General features: G+C 42.5%; 1 protein-coding gene across 1 annotated transcript; it reads right to left on the bottom strand.

Annotated features, from left to right (window-relative positions):
* Window positions 1-1,014: 1,014 nt before the first annotated feature.
* On the bottom strand, window positions 1,015-22,017 carry ZC4H2 (zinc finger C4H2-type containing). The gene is made up of 5 exons (XM_009465233.2): window positions 21,832-22,017; window positions 15,793-15,964; window positions 14,328-14,500; window positions 13,007-13,169; window positions 1,015-11,839 (listed from the first exon to the last, which is right to left on the bottom strand). The coding sequence occupies exons 1-5, from the start codon at window positions 21,882-21,884 to the stop codon at window positions 11,726-11,728; spliced, it is 675 nt and encodes a 224-aa protein (XP_009463508.1). The 5' UTR covers window positions 21,885-22,017; the 3' UTR covers window positions 1,015-11,725.

Raw genomic sequence — 22,017 nt, 5'->3', positions numbered from 1 at the left:
TGCCCCCCCAGGAGGAGTTGCACAAAAGCCCACTATTGGAAAATGGTATGCTTACCTAACAGGAGTTGCAGAAAATATGCAATTAACTGAAGGACACACTAAGGTTTCCAAATTGCAGTTGCCCGTAAACACAGACCCTGTAGCGTTACAACAACCTTTTAAACCTTCACCCATTCTAGATGCACCGCCCCTCACTGAGGGTACACCAACAGAAAACATTTGGTTTACAGATGCTTCAGCAAAAAAAGGTAAATGCTAAATGGCAATATAAGGCCGTTGCATTAGATACGACCACTGGCAAACAATAGAGGATGGTGAAGGCAGCGCACAAGTACAAGAAATAAAAGCAGTTGTTTTGGCAGCACAAAATGGAGCAAAAATGATGTATGTGGACTCTTATGCTGTGTGGGCTGGTGCCACACAGTGGCTCTGTCAATGGGAAACCTTGAACTGGGAAGTAAATAGATCCCCAGATTGGAGAAACAAAAATCGGCAATTATTACTAGATATAGCCAGGAAAACACCTTTCAAGATGGGACGGGTAAAAGCTCATGCTAAGGATAATCAACCAGCCACAAAGTGGAATCAAAAGGTAGATGAGCTAACTAAAATTAGGAAAATCACCTTAAATCCTGAGTGGTATCGATTGGGAGAATGGTTACATCAAAACCTAGGCCACACAGGTAAAGAAGCACTTCACTTTGCTGCACAGAGTGAAGGCTGACCAATAAACAGAAAAACTTGTGAAACTATTCTTACGGAATGTCCCCAGTATAGATTGAAATTACAAGCAGATCATCCTGCTAAAGCATCACCTTTACATATCAATGAAGGGAAAACTTTATGGTCTAGATGGCAAATTGATTATACCTGTGGTAGTTTAACCCCAGTCAGCATCTAAGCATCACACAGCTGCTTGCTCACCCTTCCCCCCTGCCCCTGGTGGGAAGGGGGAGAGAATCGGGGAAAAAAGTAAAACCCGCGGGTTAAGGTAAAGGCAGTTTAATAGGACAGCAGAGGAAGAGATAATAACAATAATAATGATAAAAGGTATACAAAACAAGTGATGCAAAGGTATACAAAACAAAGGTATACAAAACAAGTGATGCACAATGCAATTGCTCACCACCCGCTGACTGACACCCAGCCCGTCCCTAAGCAGCGATCGCTGCTCCCTGGCCAACTATATAAAGCCCAGTTTCTATACTGGGCACGACGCCATATGGTACGCAATAGCCCTTGGGCCAGTCTGGGTCAGCTGTCCCGGCTGCGCTCCCTTCTGGCTTCTTGTGCACCGGGCAGAACATGGGAAGCTGAAAAGTCCTTGACCGGTGTAAGCACTGCTTAGCAATGACTAAAACGTCAGTGTTCTCAAAATTATCACAACATATTTCTGTGTTCAGGTTTCATGTAGAAACAGTGATGTACAGTGCTAATGCAAGTCATTCCTGAACAAGTAAGATACTTGTGATTTGTAAATTCCTTTTTTTTGTGTGTTGTCACCATTCCTAGCCAAAGCTATTGCATCAAGTTGTAGAACAACTAGGAAAAAATCTACTTTGCCACAGATATGCTGTCTAAAGGTGAAAACAAATTCATGGTAAAGGCTTTTTGGAGGTGAGGGATATGGGGGAGGTTCTATCTCATGACAGAAGTTTGGATGTATTTACAAAATATGTTGTTTATAGATTTTGGCAGTTGTTGCCTAGTGAATCTTTTCTAAGGGTTTCAGTATTAGAAAATCTACAGATACTTTTGTGGTTCTTCCTGTATGTTTTGTAGTTGAAACCCACTGAAATCTTGTTGACCATGTCTCTGTTTTGCCTAATGTTTCCCATAAGCTTGGCACTACCTCATCATTTCTTAAGCCACATCATTGCCCTCTCATTCCTGTGTCCTAACCATCTTGATCTTGATTACTGATTTCAGTTGCATCTTTACTGTGTTTTGGCTAACGCACAATTCACTTTTGTCTCCTTTTCTGTAGGTGTTGTTGCAGAGCAGAGTTAGAGGATGCTGGTAGACTGGGGATATAATACAGAATGTGGGAGGTGGCTAGTGAGAGTAGCAGATTATAGGAGGTGATGGCATTACATTTTGTTAGGTCCTTTACTTACAGCACAACTTCTGTTGGTTTTCTTAAACATGGACTGTGCATTGTCTTGGGTTGGTTCTGGTGGTAACTTTTAACAGATCTGGATGAGGGGTGTGTGCAAGGTGGCTTCTTAGGAGTTTTGGACTGCAATTTCATTTATGTTACAGAGCTCAAAGATAGCAGTTAGAGAAGAACTCAAGTGGCCATGGTGGGACCGTGAGCATCAAGTTCAAAACTGTCTTGAATGTGTAGAAGATTAGGAGAGTCGGACTTAAGGGATTATGACCATCCTCATAAAAATTACTTGCTAGAAAAACCTACGTGTAATGCAGCCAGATCTGAAATCATGGCTTAGCTGGGCAAACTGAAAAATAATGCCTTAGGTTGTGATTTATTCGTGTGGGATGTGTAGATCTTAGTTTGCATTCACAGTTCTGCAAGCTCATTATAATGTGACCATTTTATCTGTGTAACCCTGTCTGGTTTAAGAAATTGTTCTGTAATAGTCCTTGTCTTCAAAGTGGAAGGTAAGAAAGGAATGTTGCAAGAACTGGAAATGTGATTGCGGCTGAGAATCTGAGAGGAGCATGTCTCAGTATGGAGACAGACCACATAACTTTCAAAGGATAGGTGATATTGAGCTTTCAAAATAAAGCTAAGAATAGAAGGGGAAGCATGAAGCTGGAGGATACATTTATGAGACTGTATACTGTCTAAATATGTCTAATCATTATGGTTCATTCCCCCCCATTTACTGCATTATCATTTTAGGTGATGACAGACTAGACATAAAACAACAAAGCTGAAAAGTGAGTTTTGTAGAGATTACAAAACAGTTTGATAGGAAAAGTGGGAGAAGAGGTCTGCAGAAAGAGGTTTGCTTTCTTGCATCTGTAAAAGCACAAGCTTTATCTGCATTTTTCTTAGGCTGCTGTGACTTGTTCACACTGTTGCATGGTGAGCAGCCTGATAATGATTAGGGCTGAGGAACGGAAAGTAGGAAGTCTTATGGTCCTTCCTGCTCTAATATCACTTCAGGTATACACTAAGGTGAACAACACTACTCATAGTAGTATAAAACAGTGTTTCACAGTACTGTATGTCATCTGGATGTTCTGATGGAATACGTATCTAATCGGTGCAGCAGGGATTTCACTTTGATCTTCAGGATGACTGGCAAGCAGCTCTGTGTCCAGACATACATCGCCATTAATTAATGAATGTGGATTTCAGTAACTTGCTAAATGCTGACCTACACTCAAAGTCCAAATTAAGGTACAGATAAGCTATAGCAACATGCTGTTGTTGAAAGCTTCAAGGCTTTCTTCAAAGTGTTTTGATTTTGCTTTTTGTTTTATTATACCGTGTATGTGTCGTAAATCCCTTTGAAACTGTTAAACTTCTGTGTTACAATTTAATTCCTGTTTGACAAGCATTATCTATAATTAGTTTCTCAAGAATGCGTGTCCTGGCAGAACTGCATGTATTCAGAGATGTGTATTTCTAGAGGTGGTTTTGATGTGACGGGGCATCAATCAAACCGTATGAAACTACCTCAAGTCTGTTTGATTTCATTTTGAATTTCTTGCTTTCTTTGCTTCCTTGCAGAGTGTCTGTCAGCTACCAAATAAAGACAGTGTGTTCACCGAGAAGAAGTAATATCTGGTAAACCTAAAAAATCAGTTGATCTCTGGTACACCACAGGCATTTTTCTAAGGTTGTGTGTTCAAATCTACTTCTGTGCCCAGAGCATGGCGCTTACTGGGTTTTGTGTAGTATTGCACTGGTTTTGGATGGGATGAAGTTAATTTTCTTCGCAGCACCTTGTATGGATCTGTGACCAAAACAGTGTGACAACACACCAATGTTTTAGCTATTGCTGAACAGTGCTCGCACAGCGTCAAGGACTTCTCTGTTTCTGACACTGCCCCCCACCAGCAAGTAGACTGGGGGTCGCACAAGAAGCTGGGAGGGGACCCAACCAAGACAGCTGACCCAAACTGGCCAAAGGGATATTCTATACCATATGGCATTGTGCACAGCAATAAAAGCTCAGGAAAACAAGGAGGAAGGGTGAGTGAGGGTGACTGAACACAGGAACAGGTTGCCCAGGGACCTTATGGAGCCTCCGTCCTTTAAGATATACAAAAGCCGTCTGGATACAGTCCTGGGCAATGTGCTATAGGCCCTTCTTGAGCAGGGGGGCTGAATCAAATGACTTCCAGAGGTCCCTTCTCAACTCAACCATTCTGTGATTTGATTCTGTGGGGCTACAGCGTTTGTCTTCCCAAGTAACAGTTACATGTGACGAAGCTCCACTTTCCTGGAAATGGCTAAACAACATCATCATCATCATCATCCGTGCTCATGGGAAGTAGTGAATGAATTCCTTATTCTGCTTTTCTTGCACACACTGCTTTCCTTCACTTATTAAACTGTTTTTATCTCAACCCACAAGTTTTCTCACTTTTACCCTTCCGATTCTTCCCCCCCTCCTGCTGAGGTGAGGGGGTAAGCGACCGGCTGCGTGGGGCTTAGCTGCCTATGGGAGTTAACCCGCAACAAGTGTGGAAGCCGCTGTATAGCTGCCAATCCCTGCAATGGGTTATTGGCCAGAATGCTGCATTTCAACTCCTGATGGCAAACCAGGATCTCTTATACCCAGTTTCAGAACTATAATCTACTTTATAACGCTGCTTTGACATGAATTCTAAACAAGAATGTAGCACTGTAACTATGCAGCATTGCATGCCAATAATTTATAGACCAGAGCAGTTGTGCTGCATCTTTTTGATATGCATTTTATTCTTGCATCAGCAAGATATTGGAAAAATAAAATAGTAGAGAATTCCAGAGTTTGTGTACTTAAATAGGCAGTAAATCAAGAAGAATGTGGCTGAACTCCATATGGCTTCTACCTTCTTATTTGTCTTCAATGCATGTTTTTCTTTCACTCCTGCTCTAGACTTACACCCAGAGCTCAGTATTTCTGTGCTGTACTGTATTCCACAAGCAGCGATTATGTTCAGTCAGGCCATGAGAACTTACGCTCTGAAAATAGGCTTCACGGTCAGTAAGTATGTGCTGTGCCCAAGAGACCCTGGTCAGCTCAAGCCTTTGTGCAGAGTATTCATTCTAGTTGCACACTCTGTGATCCTCACCTGCAATCGTTTTCTCAGCGTGTTGGAAATGTTTCTGGTAAATACTGTAGTTTCCTAAATGTTTCACCATGTCCTTGCTGGTGTTGGATGCCATTATAGCAGGGCGAGGCAGCCTACTGAGGTGCAGGCAACATTGTGGCACAAAGAAGGTATGCCTTTGGGGAGGTCATCTACTTTGGAGTTTCTCTGCTGACTTTAAAGATCGGGCGTTCCAAGTGTCATGCACAGCACGCATTTGTTTTCCCATTCTTTTACCAAGCTTATCTATGTACTTCGGTTATTTTCTTTTGGAGGGGGTGGGCAAGTGGGACTGTTTGTCTATTTATTTTGTTTTAATATGGCTTTAAAACCAAGCAAATAAACAACAAAAAAAACCCATACAAGAACAACAGAACATGCCAAGCAGTTAACCTAAAGCAAACTCTTTAGGCTTCACTAACAGAATTGTGTGGCTTTGTGTAATGGGAAGTTATTCCATCAATCACAGTTAAAGCTTTGGAAAAGTGCTCTGAAAGTATGATAGCCTCATTGGTCTCAGCATTCTTTTTGCTTTGTTTTGCAGGATAATCCTCCAAAGGAGGACACTTGAAGAGAATCATAGAATCATAGCATCATAGAATCAATCATTTAGGTTGGAAAAGACCTTTAAGCTCATCAAGTCCAACCATTAACCTAGCATTGCCAAGTCCACCACTAAACCATGTCCCTAAGCACCACATCCACACATCTTTTAAATCCCTCCAGGGATGGGCACTCAACCGCTTCCCTGGGCAGCCTGGTCCAGTGCCTGACAGCCCTTTCGGTGAAGAAATTTTTCGTAATATCCAACCTAAACCTCCCCTGGCAGTTCTTAGGAAGGCATGAGTCAGTGCATTAGCTTTGTGACTAACGTTATAAGTAATGTTACAGCTGGGGTTAGGATTAAGGAACTGGAAAGAGCAGGTGGATGAACAGAGAATAGTGCAGGATGTTTCAAAGTTTAAACAATACAGATGGCAGTAAACAAAATGAACAGAAGTCAAAATAATTTCTCTTGGAAGGGCTGTCATGGTACAAAGGAAGTTTAGGGCAGTCATTAGGTTTTGTGGTTTATGTGTGTTTGAAGACAGTACCTATGGAAAAAATCATGCTTCTTATATTTAACCAAGGTCAGGTTCTCAGCTCTGTGAGGGCTGGGACAGACACTCTTCTCTGAATCCAGGCATGCCAACGGAGTAGGTTATTTCTCAGAACTGCTTTCATTACCATGCAGTAGGTTACCTCCTTTGCTAGCAGTGAACATCATATGTGGGCTTTCCTGACAGAGCTGGGTTAGGGAGTGCTCCCATAAGCTCCTCAGTCACCAGTTTGTTGAGAGAAGTAACTTCCAGAAAGCACTAGCAGAATCTCCTAACAGCAAAGCAGGACTCTCTGGAAGACGGTTATCCCCTACCTTAAATCAGAGAGGGAATCATGTCTCTTCCTGCTTTAGAAAGCAAAACAAAACAGGAGGTTCCTCAGTAGTAAAGAACCGTGAAGAATACATCTGGGTTTTGGCCTCTTGGCAATCTAGCACCTGGCAGAAGGTGTTGGATATGACTCTTTTTTAACTGAAACCTGTCTGAGCAAGACTTGTTCCCACCTAAGAGTGGTTTGTTTTGAATTGGTTTAAATTGACGGGGAACTAGTTCAAGCTGAAGCTCTGTGAATCAGTCACAAACTGAAATAAATGCCCCAGTAGGAGCTTCCAGTGTTTGAACTGCAGCAGAGGGACATGATCTCCGTGTTATTTTTCTGGGTCTGCTTGAGTTTTGTTAACTGGACACCTGCAAGTGCAAATTAGGCATTTTTATGCATGCAAACTATCCAGTTCCAGTGTTAGTAGCCAGTGGCAGCAGAGGATAGGTTTGTTTCAGGGGAGTTTGTCTGGGGAATTACACACTGTTTCAGTGACTCTTACGCAGATGCAGAAATTTTGGAGCTTAAGCACACAGTGGTTTGTGTTCCAGAAACGTGACTGAGAAGTTTGGCTAGGTTAAAACCTGTCTTGCGATCTCCTTTTCCTTTCTATTTTCTAAAGCTCATTAGAACGGATATTTCTTTCCCCATATTTATCTCCATAAAGTTTCTATAAAGGTGTAACAGAATTGTGGCTAATTGCATCCCGTAAAATTAGAGAGCTGGGTTTTACCTTTCAGGATATGGCTGCTTCTCAGTAGAATAAGCAAATAACAGATGTGAAAATATTCTGCAGGAAGAAAGCATGACATGAAACAAACATTTATTAAAAAGGTCTGTACAGACAAATAAAACAGGTAGCACACTGTTACTCCTACTGGGCACAGGAGTAAAATAGTTAAAACACAGAAGCCAGTGAAAATGCCAGATATTGCTAAAATGAAAACCTATGTCGGAGGAATTAGAAAACTGTAAAATAAAGGAAAGCACTTTTACTTATTTAAAGTGCTAGTAAAGTCCTAATTTCTTGAATAGTCTGCTATTTAGAGTAACACATCAATGGCTATTCTTTAAAAATTAGGTTCTGTAACTTGAAGCCACTGGCAGGTTCACTCAGTCAGTGTCCTGTTCTGAAAGCTAAAGTTGAATTCAGGAAGTACAAGTATTAAAGTTTGGATTACATTTTCTCTGTAGTTAATGGGGTCCTCAGCACTAAAGTTTGAACAACCGATCTACCCCAGCTTGGGTATGAAAATTTCTGTGGCGAAGCCTTTAGACACAGTAGAGTGTTCGCATCCTTTTAGCGTGAGCTTAAGGTGGGGGGCAGGGGGAGAGGCTTGTGATTTTTTTGCCGTTTGGCTGCAGAACAACAGGACTGTCCTTTGAGGCAAGTGAGGAACCAGGAAAAGACCCTGGAAACCATCTATAACAAAAGAATCCAGTGATTTTGTTGTCGCTTGAATACCCATTGAAAAGGGAATGACAAAGCAAGGGTTAAACCAGACTTTAGTAATATAAAAGTCTTGTAAGCTTTGAGAAGGGTCTCTTTGTGGCTATTAAGAGAATTTAACCCAAATAAGAATGAATTTAAGCCAAGTAAAGAAGTATCGTCAAAGAACCTTAGGTACAAAGGAAGAGGCTATTGTTGCTTCACGGAGCAAAAATGCAGTAGACTTGTGGTAAGAACTGTACTTCAGACAGCTTCCTCCTCTGACTAAAAACCAAGAAATCAACATTTCATAATTATCCCTATAGTCTCTTGAGAAAGGTGCCTGGGAGAAAAGGGCCCGGGGCTGCCACGAGAAGAGCTCTTCAGTTAAACTTCCTTAATTAATCTGTTAGGGAAAAGGAGAATACTGGTTCCCTATGAAAGATACTGCTTCCCTCCCTCCTCCCACCCCCAGGATCCCTTAATACATAATATAGATTTTGCCTCCTTTAAATAGCTAGAATCATAGAATATCTCAAGTTGAAAGGGACCCGTAAGGATCGAGTCCAACTCCCTGCTCCTTGCAGGACTACCTAAGACTAAACCAGGTGACTAGAAGGGTTGTCCAGATGCTCCTTGAACTCTGATGGGCTTGGTGCCATGACCACTTCCCTGGGGAGTCTGTTCCAGTGACCGACCACCGTCTCAATGAAGAACCTTTTCCTATGTCCAATCTGAACTTCCCCTGATGCAGCTTCATTCCCTTTCCACGTGTCCTATTGCTGGTCACCAGAGAGAGATCAGCACCTCCCCCCGCCGCTTCCCCCCTTAAGGAAAGCATAGACTGTGATGAGGACACCCCTCAGCTTTCTCTTCTCCAAGGTGAACAAACCAAATGACCTCAGCCGCTCCTCATAAGTCTTACCCTTGAGACCGTTCACCATCTTGGTTGCCCTCCTCTGGGCACACTCTAATAGTCTGATGTCCTTCTTACACTGAGGCGTCCAAAACTGCACACAGTACTCGAGGCCGCACCGGTGCAGCGTAGAGTGGGACAATCACCTCCCTCGGCCGGCTAACGATGCTGTGCTTGATGCACCCCAGGACACAACTGGCCCTTTTGGCTGCCAGGGCACACTGTTGACTCATATTCAGTTAGACTAATTCTTAGCGACACATGCTATTCATATGGCAGAAGTTCGTAAAGGACGTGAAAACAGATTTGTAAACACTAGTACATGATTGATACAAACACAGTATGTCATATTAGCATTTTTTTCTTTTTTTAAAAAAACAAACCTTGTTAAACACGAGGGCACAAGAGACTAGTTTAAAAAATTAAAAATACATAACTGCCATACTAAATTAGTAAACAGTGCATCCTTAAGCATACTTCAGTTTAGGGCTCTACAGATCTCCCAAGAAAGAAAGAACCTGGCAAAGTAACAGTGAAATGAGAGCAGCTATGACTAACCCTATCTATTTCAGAACTGTAAGTCAAAGTTTCTACAAATCTATCCTTCTATTTGCACTACTTCATTGCAGACCATTCGCCCATTCTCCATTGTCACGATTTCTTAAGTTTATGTACAACTGTCATCAAAGTATGCTGCTCTCATGCATGCACTTTGGGGGAGTCCATATACTGTCCTTTAACTCTGTGTGCATTTTCCCTTAAACTCAATAGGAATTGCTCTGAACTGGGCACACAGCATGTGGCTGCTCTGACATTTAAAAGTAGAATCTCGTATTTGTGTTAGGAAACATGCATAATGATAGAGGTAGCGCACTACTGCCATTTGGAGCTTGGGGTCAGACTATCCTCCATTATTGCTATGTCACAGAGACTGAATCTCAGTAATTCAGCTAGCAGAATCTGCTCTTCACATTTTTTCAGGGGCACGTGGTCCACATTCTGTCTCTGCTGTTGACAGATGTTTATTTGGCTATGAAACATTAAAATGGGAGAATACCAACTGAACTTGGCATAAATTATAGGACTATATTCAATAAAATACTCACGTACTTTATGGCAGACTTGGGAAATTAATGGCAATGTATGTGATTTGGCCAGCAAAATTGGTTTATGTGGATTTGTACAGTCCCCAGCGTTTGGCAAAGTTCTCACCAGAGACTTGGGGCTTCCCTGTTCTTCCTATTTAACAAGCAAAGTTCTCAAGATAACTGCTCTAGCGTAACAGTAGAGGAAAACCTGGGCTAAAGAGAGAAGAATGTAAACAGGCAGTCCCTGCCTCCTGAAGTTAGTGAAAAGAATATTTAATACTTTAGAACAATTTAGACAACAAAGGTGGTGACAAAACTGGGATTAGAAATGAGTAAGTTTTAAGCCCTGGTTCTGTAGTTGGCTCACTGCCATCCTCCCCGTTGGAGGAACTGTTGTCACATTAGGTGAAACAAAGGGAAGACACGGATACCGGGAGGGTCTAAAGGATCGTTTAGTCAGGGTTCTTTTGGCACACATACAGAGCAAGAGAAAACCTGGGCTGAAATAAAGCTTGCTTGAGAATGACCTGTTAAAAGATACAAAAATAAGAAGTTTTGGTTGAGGGAGGACGATGACACCAAAGCCAAGCAGTTATGGTGAAATACATCGTTTTTAGTTGACACTGTTTCTGGTGCATGTTACTGAACTTCCCTGTGCTCCAGTGGAGCATATGTCTGCCAAGGAGGATTTTGGCTGTAGAAACCAGGAACAGAAGATGGGCAGAATGGCTGATGTTGCAGTCTGTGCGCATAGAGATTTGGGATATTTCACCCATGTTTCCTAGAGAACCACAGTGAACTGGTTGGCCATAGAGCCTAGGAGGACCACTAATACAGTTCATTTGAGCCTCGTACTTAAGTCAATCAGTCTTCTGACTGCTGAAAATAATAGCATATTCAAATGTTAAAGCATCACAAATTACGTCATTTTTAGAAATTCGTACACACAGGCAACTTGATCCCCCTTCCAAATTTTAAGTCAAGTCTGAGGGAATGGTACAATCAAACTCCAGTAAATCAAAACTCACGTATGTCCTTAATGCACTGATATCCTGTATAACAAATTTATTTTTTTCCCTGAACATTTCCTGTATAAAAAGAACTCTGCTGGATACCCAAACCCATGCAGTCCTACTAGCTTGGAAAACAAATGGTTCTTTAGTGAAACAAACAGACAGTCTGCTATTTCAGCACTTCAAATAGTCTCCTGTTATCAGGAGAAAACAGAATAATCTTTTAGTAACATTTGTTTTTAAAAAGAGAACATAAAAGCATTTGTGGTAATCACATTTGGCCAATAGGAAGAGCCTGGCATTTAGGATACTTGCATAAGAATTCTACTTTGTTTAGGAGTCCAAAAGATGGAATGATTGAAATATTAAACTGTAGCACCGGTAATACTTACTTTCCTAAAACCAAATCCTAAGGACTGGAAGGAAATTAAGACAGAACAGGAACATTGTGCTTACATTGCATTAAATAGAAAACAATGGGTTGGTCATACTTGAGTCTGCACTTCAGTGAAGTCTGGCCACATCTGCAGTTCTACTGGAAGAGTACTGGAACAGGTCACGTGTTGGCTTGTCAGTCTTCTGGGTTTCATTCGTCCTGTTTCCTCTTGGGCTTTTTGGGATTCCGAGATCGGCTCTTTGCTTTGCAGAGTGGACATATGGGCGCATTCCGATGAATTTGTTGGTGACACGATAAACATGCCTGAAATGCGACATTGCAGCCTCTTGTTACAAACATTTAAGTGGTGGTGTTACATGGCTTATTGAGTATCATATTCTAAGTTACAGTACAGGAAAAAAATAAGTAAGGCTTCTTGCCTTCAAAGGCAAACCAGTGCTACATGCTATACAATCCAGGTCTCTGGACTGTACAGTAACTTCAGGCCAACTGGAAAACTAGAGTATCTGATTGAATTGAAACTACAGCTCAGCAGATACACGGTTCAGGCATGTATCAATAACTTTAACATTGAATTCTATTTTGTGTTAAACGTTCTGCATGTTTTGAAGGTGTTTACATGCGTAATAGCTCACTGAGTCAGAGAAGTTACAGTAAAGGCCAACCATGATGTCACAGATTTCAAGGCAGGAGTGGGTGATTAGATGAATTCCACATATTTAACACAAGATACAGAACTCTGCCCCTTTGCTCCACACTGAGCCCTTTAACTTGCATTTGACTGAAGCGCATTACTTTCAGAAAGGCTTTCTGATGGCCTAACTCCAGATAGTAAGTACTTAACTACAGAGTGTACCCGCATGAGTTTGCCTACTTAGTCAGTGAATCTTTGGAACTTGGGTGGGATGAATACTCTTATGGAATTACTTAGCTCTTTTTACCAACTATAGAAGGAGCTAGGTAAAACTGTCACTTAAGTGCCTGTGGTTAGGTTAAATTAATCCATATGTTAGTCTTGACCTGAAGATCCCAAGAAGTGCAGAAACAATCACCTTTCCTGGTAATTTGTACCATCAATAGTTACTCTCCCTCATAAAATATGTGCATTGCATCTAATATGGATCCATTTGAGATTAACTCCCAGCTATTAGTCTTTCTTTTGCCCAGCATTTTTTGTTTCTACATGCCTTTCTCCCACATGAAACACAAGAGGAGTGGGAATTGCCTACATCTCTGCTGATGGAGACTCTTAAGTCATAAAGGAGTCAAATAATACAGAGCCTTGTGCTTAACCCTTGATGACCGGTGCTACTACTTTATGTCTGCTGGGCTTGCTCTTATTTTGAACCACCGCAGGAAAAATCTGGATCAGAACACATCATTTTTCCTTTTTGTAAGTATTGATCAACTTTATAAGCATAATACGTTCCAATGACAAAAAAGAAAACCCATCACATTCCATCTCCTGACCTTCATTGGAGGTGGCTGTTGTCTGAAAGTTGCTGTCTGTCTGGTATCTTGTTTCCTAGCCACTTGCAGCTGTTGGGCAGCCGCTGCAGCTGCAGCCAGAGACTCTGGGATGGGAGGCTCCTGTGGTTCTGTCTGCCATTCCGCTTTCTGCTTTTCAAAGTAGCTAGACAAAAGGGAAACAAATGAAAAATATAACCACCTCCTGGAGCATTCCATTAGTTTGTAAGGGGTATTTTGTGTTAAATTATAATGGATCACATTTCCCTATCATGTTCCTCCACTAGAGTCAAATTGCCTACACTTAGACACCACTTGGGCTAGTTCACAAATAGAATTAGCGGTAATGTCCTCTGCATTTGTACACTTCAGCCAGATTCCAGATTGTCAGCTTCTAAGGTATCTTGATGGACAACTGGATATAAATCTAAAATAGACAACATGTATATTTAATCTTTAACAGCTTTAGATGCACCTCTGTCGAACTTAGTTTTTGTATTTCATTCTGTTAAAATGAAAAACTTTTGTATGAAATAGATTAATACATTCTTTGTAGTGTCAAGGTGCTTGAAATGGAAAAGACCATTTCTGAAGAAATGCAAAAGACATCTTGAAAACTCCGTGTCTGTGAAAATGATGCCAAATGTGCTGGATGTTGAGAAACGTAAGTTTCTTAAAACATGACTTGCATTTAAAACTGATCTGTTAAACAAAGGACACTGTTCTTTGAATAGCAGCTAATTCTGTCACCCTCCCCCACCTAGGTTATACCTAAAAATGAAACTATAATTTATTATCCAAATCTATTCCATATCTAGGGTAAACTTACTTGTTGACAGTTGTAGATATAAGGCTAAATGTCACTGCCGTGTGACACTGGATGCAGTGCCATGCAGCAAAAAGTAAAATTCTGACTAGCAGTAGCACAAACCAACTGAAGAATACTTGTTTTGTATCCCTTTCTTGCATTGCCTCCTACCTCTGCTTGCTAAACAAGTGAAAAAAAAAATTATTTTCAGGAAAAAAAAGTCTTGCTAGAAAAAGCAGCATATGGTATAAAAATCTAGAGAACCAACCACCCTTGAATTTTTGCATGTCATGTGTAGAGTCTGCAGCTTGGAATAATCTAAATTTAATTTCCAACAAATTCAGACTGAATGTTATCAAATACGTGTGCTCCCACATCCCTTTTTTGTTAACTTTTGTTTTTCATGCTTACCTCTTAAGTTCTTTTTTCCACCTACCAACAAAGGTAAAATGACAAAACAACCCATAGAATCGAGAGAAGGTACAAAACCAGATAATATTTGCTTTGGAAACTTACTCAAGGGACAGTTTCTCTTCCTCCTCACATAGATCTGGCAACCTCTGCAATCCGAGAGTCATCCGCAGAGCATCTACATGCTCCTTCAGGGGTTTGTACTCCTCATGCAGGCGACGAGTAGATTCCAAGAGCTTGTTGAGATCGTTCTCAGACTGCTTGATAGTATTCTCCATCTGAAACAGGAGGATGGGCATGGTTTTTAAAGAACTGTTCCTTTAATAGAACTCTGATTGAGCAAGAGACTGTATCAGAAAGATTTTTCTTACTCAAGACGGAAGAGATTGGAGACAACGCAGTAGTAAAACAGAGTTAAGATACTGGGAGGATGAAAACTGGGCAAGGAAGAAGCAACTGAAAATGACATTTGAGATGCATTTTCATTTAAAAAAGGTGCCTTCAACCCATATGACCTTCTGAACAACAGAAAAAAGCAGGTAGACAGGCTACAGATAAGTCAGCAAGTGAGGAGCTATGGAAAACTCTCAAGGAACATTAAAAAAGAAATCAAATTAGAATAAACTAATTTTCTGTGTTTCTAAGATACCTCAACACTGATGCTTAGAAGTTAACAAACAAGCTAAGGAAAGGTTCCTCCTTCTCTTCCTGCAGTAAGTGGGAAAAGCAGCAGAGAAAAAGACAATCTGCCAGGAAAGAGAGGGGAGGATGAAACAGAGACTGAGGTTATGCAGCTGGGCAGGGGAACAGACATTTCAAGTGATAAATAAATGCAGTCTGCACATCCAGTACGTAGCTTGTACTTGCTTACAATGTGGGAGCTTTTTTCTTCAGGTGCAAAGCACCGATACCTTCAGAGCTAGAAACCACTGCAGAGTCATGTAAGTGCCCTAACATGGCATAAAAACTGCAGGTTTAAAAATATATTCCCCATTTAGCCCCTCTAATTGGCTAATCTTCCTTGTTTATAAACTGTTTTTCTCTTATTTGTATTAATTCCCTTCAGGCTGGTGCTTCTTAATGTTTGGTGGTTCCCCTCAGTGATGAAGGTCAGCTCTTACCAAGAACCTCACAAATACCATATATTTTCCCAAAATCTCTTTTCTTCCAAAAACCTCCAATCAAAAGTCCCACCTTGCTGCCAAAGTTTCTCTGTTTCTAGGTGCTAAATGGGGAAAGACTACCAGGAAGAACAGTTTCTATGGGACTGCCAGACTGATGTTACTGTGGCTACTGGTAAAGCTGTAGCCAGAATGGGCTTGGTTATCTATCCTCTTGGTGCAAATGCTTACTACGCCAACATTACAAAATATCCTGCCCAAGACAGGGAAAAACAATTACCCCGAGGTAAATTTACTTTGCACTCTTTGTAGGATCCTAGGATGGTGTTGTAAAGTCCAGATTATTGAACCAGTGATAGTTCACTGATGTGCACAATTCCACAACCTGTGGCATGATTCATATACAACCGTGTCTTAGTCAGGCTGTCCGCAGCTGGACTGTTGCATACCACATTGATATCAGCATGGATCAGCCGCAGCTCCTCCACATGGGCCATCTTCTCTTGCAGCAGCAGGTCCATTTCCTGTTTGTATTCTTTCAGATGCCTCTCCTCAGACTCCAGGGCTTCAAATTCTGCTTTCAGTCGTGCCTTTATTTTTTCCATCTGCAAAGTCTTATTCCTGGATCCCAGTGATAATTAAAAATACAGAGAGACAACAGTGAGTCGCTGCAACATATTTGTCCGAGGTGTCACTTTATATGTGAATAGATGGAAGAAGGTGATAGCAGTAATAGACAAGGGTGAGACTAAATGAGTCTGAGAAAGGATGAGGTGCAACGAGGAACCGAATTCTAATCCCAGCTCTTTTGCTGAGCTTTTCTGTGCTATGGGAATTCTTATACTGAATTATGAAATCAACAGAACGTTGTCAGACTTTAAAAGTTACTGCAGATTCAGAGAATTTGTACCAATAGAGTTCTACTGCATCAGTTAACTCAGATTAAATCCTAGTTCCAAAACAGAGAAATACAGAAAATCTGGGAGGTTTAGCACAGGATTCTGAGAAATGTAAAATGAATTGGAGGTGATTATAGTGTCGTATACACTGACTAAAACTATGTAGACAGTAATTTGAACTGCTAAAATACTAACTCCAGCTTCAGGTTAAAGAAAATTCCAGAGCAATGACGTATCAGAATAGTAAAAACTCAGATGACACTGGCTGTCAACATCCCACTTGCAAGTAACTCTGCATTCTGCTGGTTCTTTGCTAAGATCTAGTACCTGTCACGTATTTGTAAGCGTTTCTGCCCATATCCTGCATTCTGATTTTTTTTTTTCATTTGTGCCAATCTGTAATTCCATAGCAAAAATATTTAGATACTCAGTCCTTATCTCTCTCTTCAAAGCTAATAATCAAAGAGTGTGAGTTTCAGTCATCAGACAGTTTTAAGTGGCAGAACAGCCTACTGCTGTTGTGATTCAACACTTGTCCAAGCTGTTGAACGGAACAAACAAACTGTTCTTGTTCCTGTGATTTAGTTAATGACGAGGCCTTAGTTATTTTTCCTGTATTGTTAGTTAGAATATGATACTGGGTAACCAATGCGTCAACAACACTGAAATGTTTCTGGCAAGAGGCTGCAATGTCACCTTTCAGGCATGTAATCAAGAGTTCCAGGACTCCTTGCTTTACCTTGTGTGAAGCAGACAGGAATGTAGCATTCCTTTTTAGTCACCTAACACCTGGTACAACTAGGTCCAGATTGGTTTCCAAGTGCACTACTGAATAACACAGTAGACCTCCTACAAGCATGATGTAAGACGGGGCTGGGGAAGAAGAGGTTTGCATTCATATTTACATATCCTATTCCTATCCCAGTGCAAAGTGGGATGTTTGCTTCAAATTCACCATAAGCAGCAAAGCTGAGTACAGAATGCAGTCTGTAGATTATAGGAAGCTGCCTGTCAGATTAGCAACAAAGTCCCAGAACAGGGATTCCACCCCGATCCTGGAACAGGGTGTGTGACTTCCCTTCCCACTAGGCCCAGACTTGCTCCCATTGACGCAAGCAACACAGGTCTGATGTTTTTAATGGAAGCAGAAGGCACTGGGCCCCCTGGAGGGAGCTGGTCTATCACCTATTTCTAGGAAAGGGGATTCCTAAACCTCTGTGGGGCACTTGTTCCCTTTACAAACTGTTTCCATACCCAGTTGGAAGGACCCCAAGGGCCCTTTCTGAAACTGCTCCCACAGCGCTGAGGAATGAGTGGTTTATCTCAGTGTTATTCTATATCATACCTGTAAGAACAGGAGAATATATATATCCTGGGCTTTAACAGAGTTACTGTTTTCTCTCACTCCAACCAAAATTCCCAAAGAAATTTTAAAGCTAGCCTGAGGACTCTTCTTTAAAGTATATGGCAGGTGTCTGTATAGATTTCATTCTTGCTTTCCTTTGACCGAAGCTCACCCTCTGTCACCATCCCTCTTGGGGAGGCTCTGACATTGTATCTGTGAATCCTCCTCTCAGCCCCTTTGTTTCTGCTTCCAAATCAGACTTTGTGAGTTCAGTGTCTGCTTATGCACCTAGTTTTGGTAACCTTTTCCTGAGTGTGTGAGACATCACTGGCACAACGGGCTTCCACCATTTGCTGAAGAGCGTGGCAGAAAGCAGAGTCAGTCCCTGGGACAACGGATTATGGCTATTTATTCCAAGTACTATAGCTAGTAATGTGACCAGGGTTCCTCCCTCTCTCACTTCAGGAGTTTATAAAGCTGCAAGAGATAAAAATGGTATCATAAATAACTTCTCCGGTATGTATTCAGAAATGGGCTGCCTGGTAGGGATAATATGAATGAATGAGATTTAAAATGGAACAATTAAAAAACTGAAGGCCAGAGGGACTGCTGCTTGTTTCCTTAGAACAAACTAAGACAAAATTCTGCCTTGCATTGGTAGTTCAGAAATAATTGTAACAGTAAAGTTCTTTCCTCTATATAAATAAGTCATAGGAGATACGGATTATTATTCCCAGTGATGGCAACCCATCATGGCTGTTAAGAATAGAAATGCCAGACCAAAGAGAGATACAGAAAATGCCAATGACAAATACGGACATGTCAGAGGTCACTCAGAGACGTTTACAGATATTGTGGAAGACATATTTAAAACCAAATTTGATAAAATTCACTCGGTAAGTATGATTATTATATCTGTACTGTAGCTCACCATAGAGCTCACCGAGCTTCAGATAGTATGTTTATTATAGAAAATATAAACTGTGTACCTGTGGGCGTACATTTATTTTAAAAGGTACACAGTCATTCCAGTTCTGAAAAGTCCGTGTCTCACCATTAGAGTAAAAAATAGCTGTTGGAATAATAAGTCAGCTAGTAAAAGTTCTATGAATGAAGTGCAGAAGGAGCCTGGATGTAGGCAGAATTCAAGTATGTAGCTACAACATTGTAATCTTTAATGTCATTGGAGGTGTTCTGTCATTTACTACACAATGGCATATACCGGTCTGAATGTAAATATTGGACTTCAACCAGTAGAGGAGATCCTCTCTGCCTTCCATTTTAAATGTGGCAATATCCCACTAAAAAGTACCATCCAACCGCCTACCCTGTTTTCAGCAAGTCTCATTGTTCCCATTGACTTAAAACATTTATTTAGTAACGGCAGCTTTGATTACTGAAACTGGGAGTATTTGTCCCCAATTTCCTCCCTGTTACCTCCCGTGTATTTATGGCATGTGTTCACCTCAGGCAATGGAAATAGATCAGTTTCCTCGCTGTTACTAGTCACTGGCTGCCATGCTCTGCCAAACTGCTACAACAGATGAGTTGCAGGGGATTGTTTCAGTCCAAATGATTAGCTTTTGACATTAGGAAAGAAAAAGTGCACACAAATTAGAACTCTCCCTGTTAGCATCAGGCAACATGCAGTAATGTTTTAAAACAGAAACCGTAAGTGTGATTACTAGACTGCCTAATGAATTCTGCCTTCATATTCTTTCCCCTTCTATTTAAGTTCTTACACCGCATTGTTGACAGTAGTCTCCAAGTGCGTCCCAATAGGACATTAAGCAGTGAAACTAGCATCTGTCATCAGTACGTTCACTCTCATTCTCTTTTACCTCCGCCCAGTCAGAACACTGAGGTCCAGTCTTTAGGCATTTGCTTAATTTTATGACTGGGGTTATTTCTGTAGAACTACTTGATGCATATAAATGAGCACGTGCAGGTATGTTTGGATTCTGGGCATACACATACGTTTGCTGACAGCAGTATTCCATTGACTACAAATTGTATGTGTGTATCTATAGATATAGATACAGGTCTTCAAAATCACATTCCAGAATCCCTTCAAAAACCCAGCTGAGCTGCCTTTAATAAGTGACAGAGATCAACTACAGGAGTGGGCAATTTCTTTGATTTTGATTGTGAGGGGTTTTTGCTCTCTGCTGTAGAATAGTACATGGAATGGAGGTTAAAATAAAGCCTGCCAAATCTATCAAAGGTGCGTCTGTGAACATAAGAAATTCTCATGTTTATTTTGAAGGAAACTCTTCATAGAATGCAAGCTCCTTGTAAAAGATTTGGGGATGAAAAAATAGGTTTATTTGATCAGATTTTGTTAAAGGCGACTCAAAATTGACATCAATGTTGCAGGTAGGATAGACTTTTTGATGTTGATTTTTTTTTAATTTAAAATACATTCAAGCAACTTTCTTGATACTTCATTGTACACTAAAGCCAGTAGCATCACCTTTACAGTACCTTATGCCACAACCTAATAGCAAAAATGTCTTAATTACAGTTTATAGATCGCCTTTGAATATATTATCAGAAAACTGAATTCACCATACATTTCCAAATACAGGATACCACTCTCTCCGAAAAGGTAATTTAATGAGATATTTAAATTAAGTGTTATAGTAATTGGACCACAAACTGTAGTAGGCCATATTTAGAACTGTATTTTAAAACAGAGCCTGCCTAACAGTTGAGTAGAAAAGCATTGTTCCTACTCTGCAAAGTATGTGCTGTCCCATCTCTTTCTACAAATAGTTTTGGGATGCTAGACACACAAACATTTTTGCCTGATCTTTGTTCTCCTTTGCAGTATTGCGTGAAGAAGGCTGAGGCCCATACGCTGCTGCCCAATTCACCTCTTCCATGGGTAAAATGCGCTTCTTGGAGGTGCTGTTACTAGCAGCAGGCTCTGTGGCCACCTGCACGCACTGCTGGTGGCAGCGCCTCTGTCCCCTCTCCCCGATCGCCCCTCTCCAGCTCTCCTGTCCCAAAACACTTCTCATCGCTCTGGGGTTACCCGCTGTCAGCATGCCTTGCGCCTCCCAGCTACATCCAAAATCACTGCCCTCACTTTCTTTGTAACGTGTTTTGGCTTTTGGGTGCGTGAATTCCTACTGAATGCAGGCAGCTCAGGCCTCATCCCGAAACTCGGTGCTCGCAGCCGAAGACTGAAAATGCCCTACCTAAAGCTAGGGCACGCCCCCGGTGCGAGCAGGCACGGTGCCCTGCCTTGCTGCTTACCAGCCCCCTCTTCCAAGGCACCCTGCGGTTCAGCCTACGGGGGACGCCGCGCAGGAATCCGGGCTGCACCGCCCCGCACGGAGCAGCAGAGAGCCAGCTGCTTGCCCTGGGCGGGTCCTGGCGGGGAGGGCAGGAGAAGCCCCGTGCCGGTGTCCCCATCCCTCCCACGCTGCCACCCCGCCACTCGCCGCCCTGCTCGCCGCTTCGGGGTGGTGGCCAGAAACAGCAGGTGGGGGGGGGGGGCCGCCGCGGGTTTCCTCGCCCGCCTCCGCCGCCTCTCCGCCCTCGGGCGAGCGGGAAGGCCGGGCAGGAAGGAGCCGGCGGAGCGCTGGCTGCTCCCCAGCTCATCTGCTCCCCTCCCCCCCCCCCGGCCACGGCCCCGGAGCAAGGCGGAGCCGGACCCCCGGCCTGGCCGCCCGGGAGCCCCGTGCCCTGCGGCTGGGCTCCGCCCGCTGCCGCCGGCCCCGCCGCGCTCGGGTGCCCGCGCCCCGCTCGGCCGTGCCGTCCGCCGCGTTCCGTGTCGTACGCTGCCTGCCGCGCCACCCCGCTCCTTTCCCAGCCCGTCAAGGCTCCTGCCGGGGAGCGAGTGGGGCAAAAGAATAGATTTATGACAGAGAGCCTGAAGAACAAGAAATAATAATTGGAAGGGCTTAAAAAACCCCACCCGCAGCCCGGCACCGCTCCCCCAGCTGCGTGGGGCTGCTGCGTCCTTCCCACCCGCGCACCCCTGCTTCTCCCGTTCTCGCTCGGGGCTAATTCCCTGGAAAGGCGCGACCATTGCCGCCCTTCACTGCGCACTCCAGCAGCGACTCCCAGCAGCAGATGCTCCTTCCCTACTTCGAAAAATGTATTTTCAGCTCTTATCAGGAAGCCCAGCGGCGGTTTGCTTTCCCTCAGTAGCACAATAGCTACTTTCAGATCGATGCAACTCCTCCGAGGAAAAAGGTGCTTCGCGTAACTGATGCGGCACAAAGCACACATACCTGATCTCCTTGATGCTCTCGAGTTTGCACATAATTTCTTGCTCATCTGCCATGCTTTTCGCTCCCGATTTAAACCTCCCGTGAAACGTACAAAATGTCAGGGGAAAAAAAGAAAAAACATACAATAGACACAATGTAGTCACCCCCTCCGAGCATACGGTCTCTGAGCCTGTGCGGCAGGCTCTA

This window comes from Nipponia nippon, unplaced genomic scaffold, assembly GCF_047370975.1.
Source record: "Nipponia nippon isolate SJK-2023a ecotype South Korea unplaced genomic scaffold, ASM4737097v1 scaffold_12, whole genome shotgun sequence".
Classification (NCBI taxonomy): Eukaryota; Metazoa; Chordata; class Aves; order Pelecaniformes; family Threskiornithidae; genus Nipponia; species Nipponia nippon.
The sequence above is the reverse complement of the archived record's forward strand: the minus strand, read 5'-3'. Positions and strand labels throughout refer to the sequence as shown.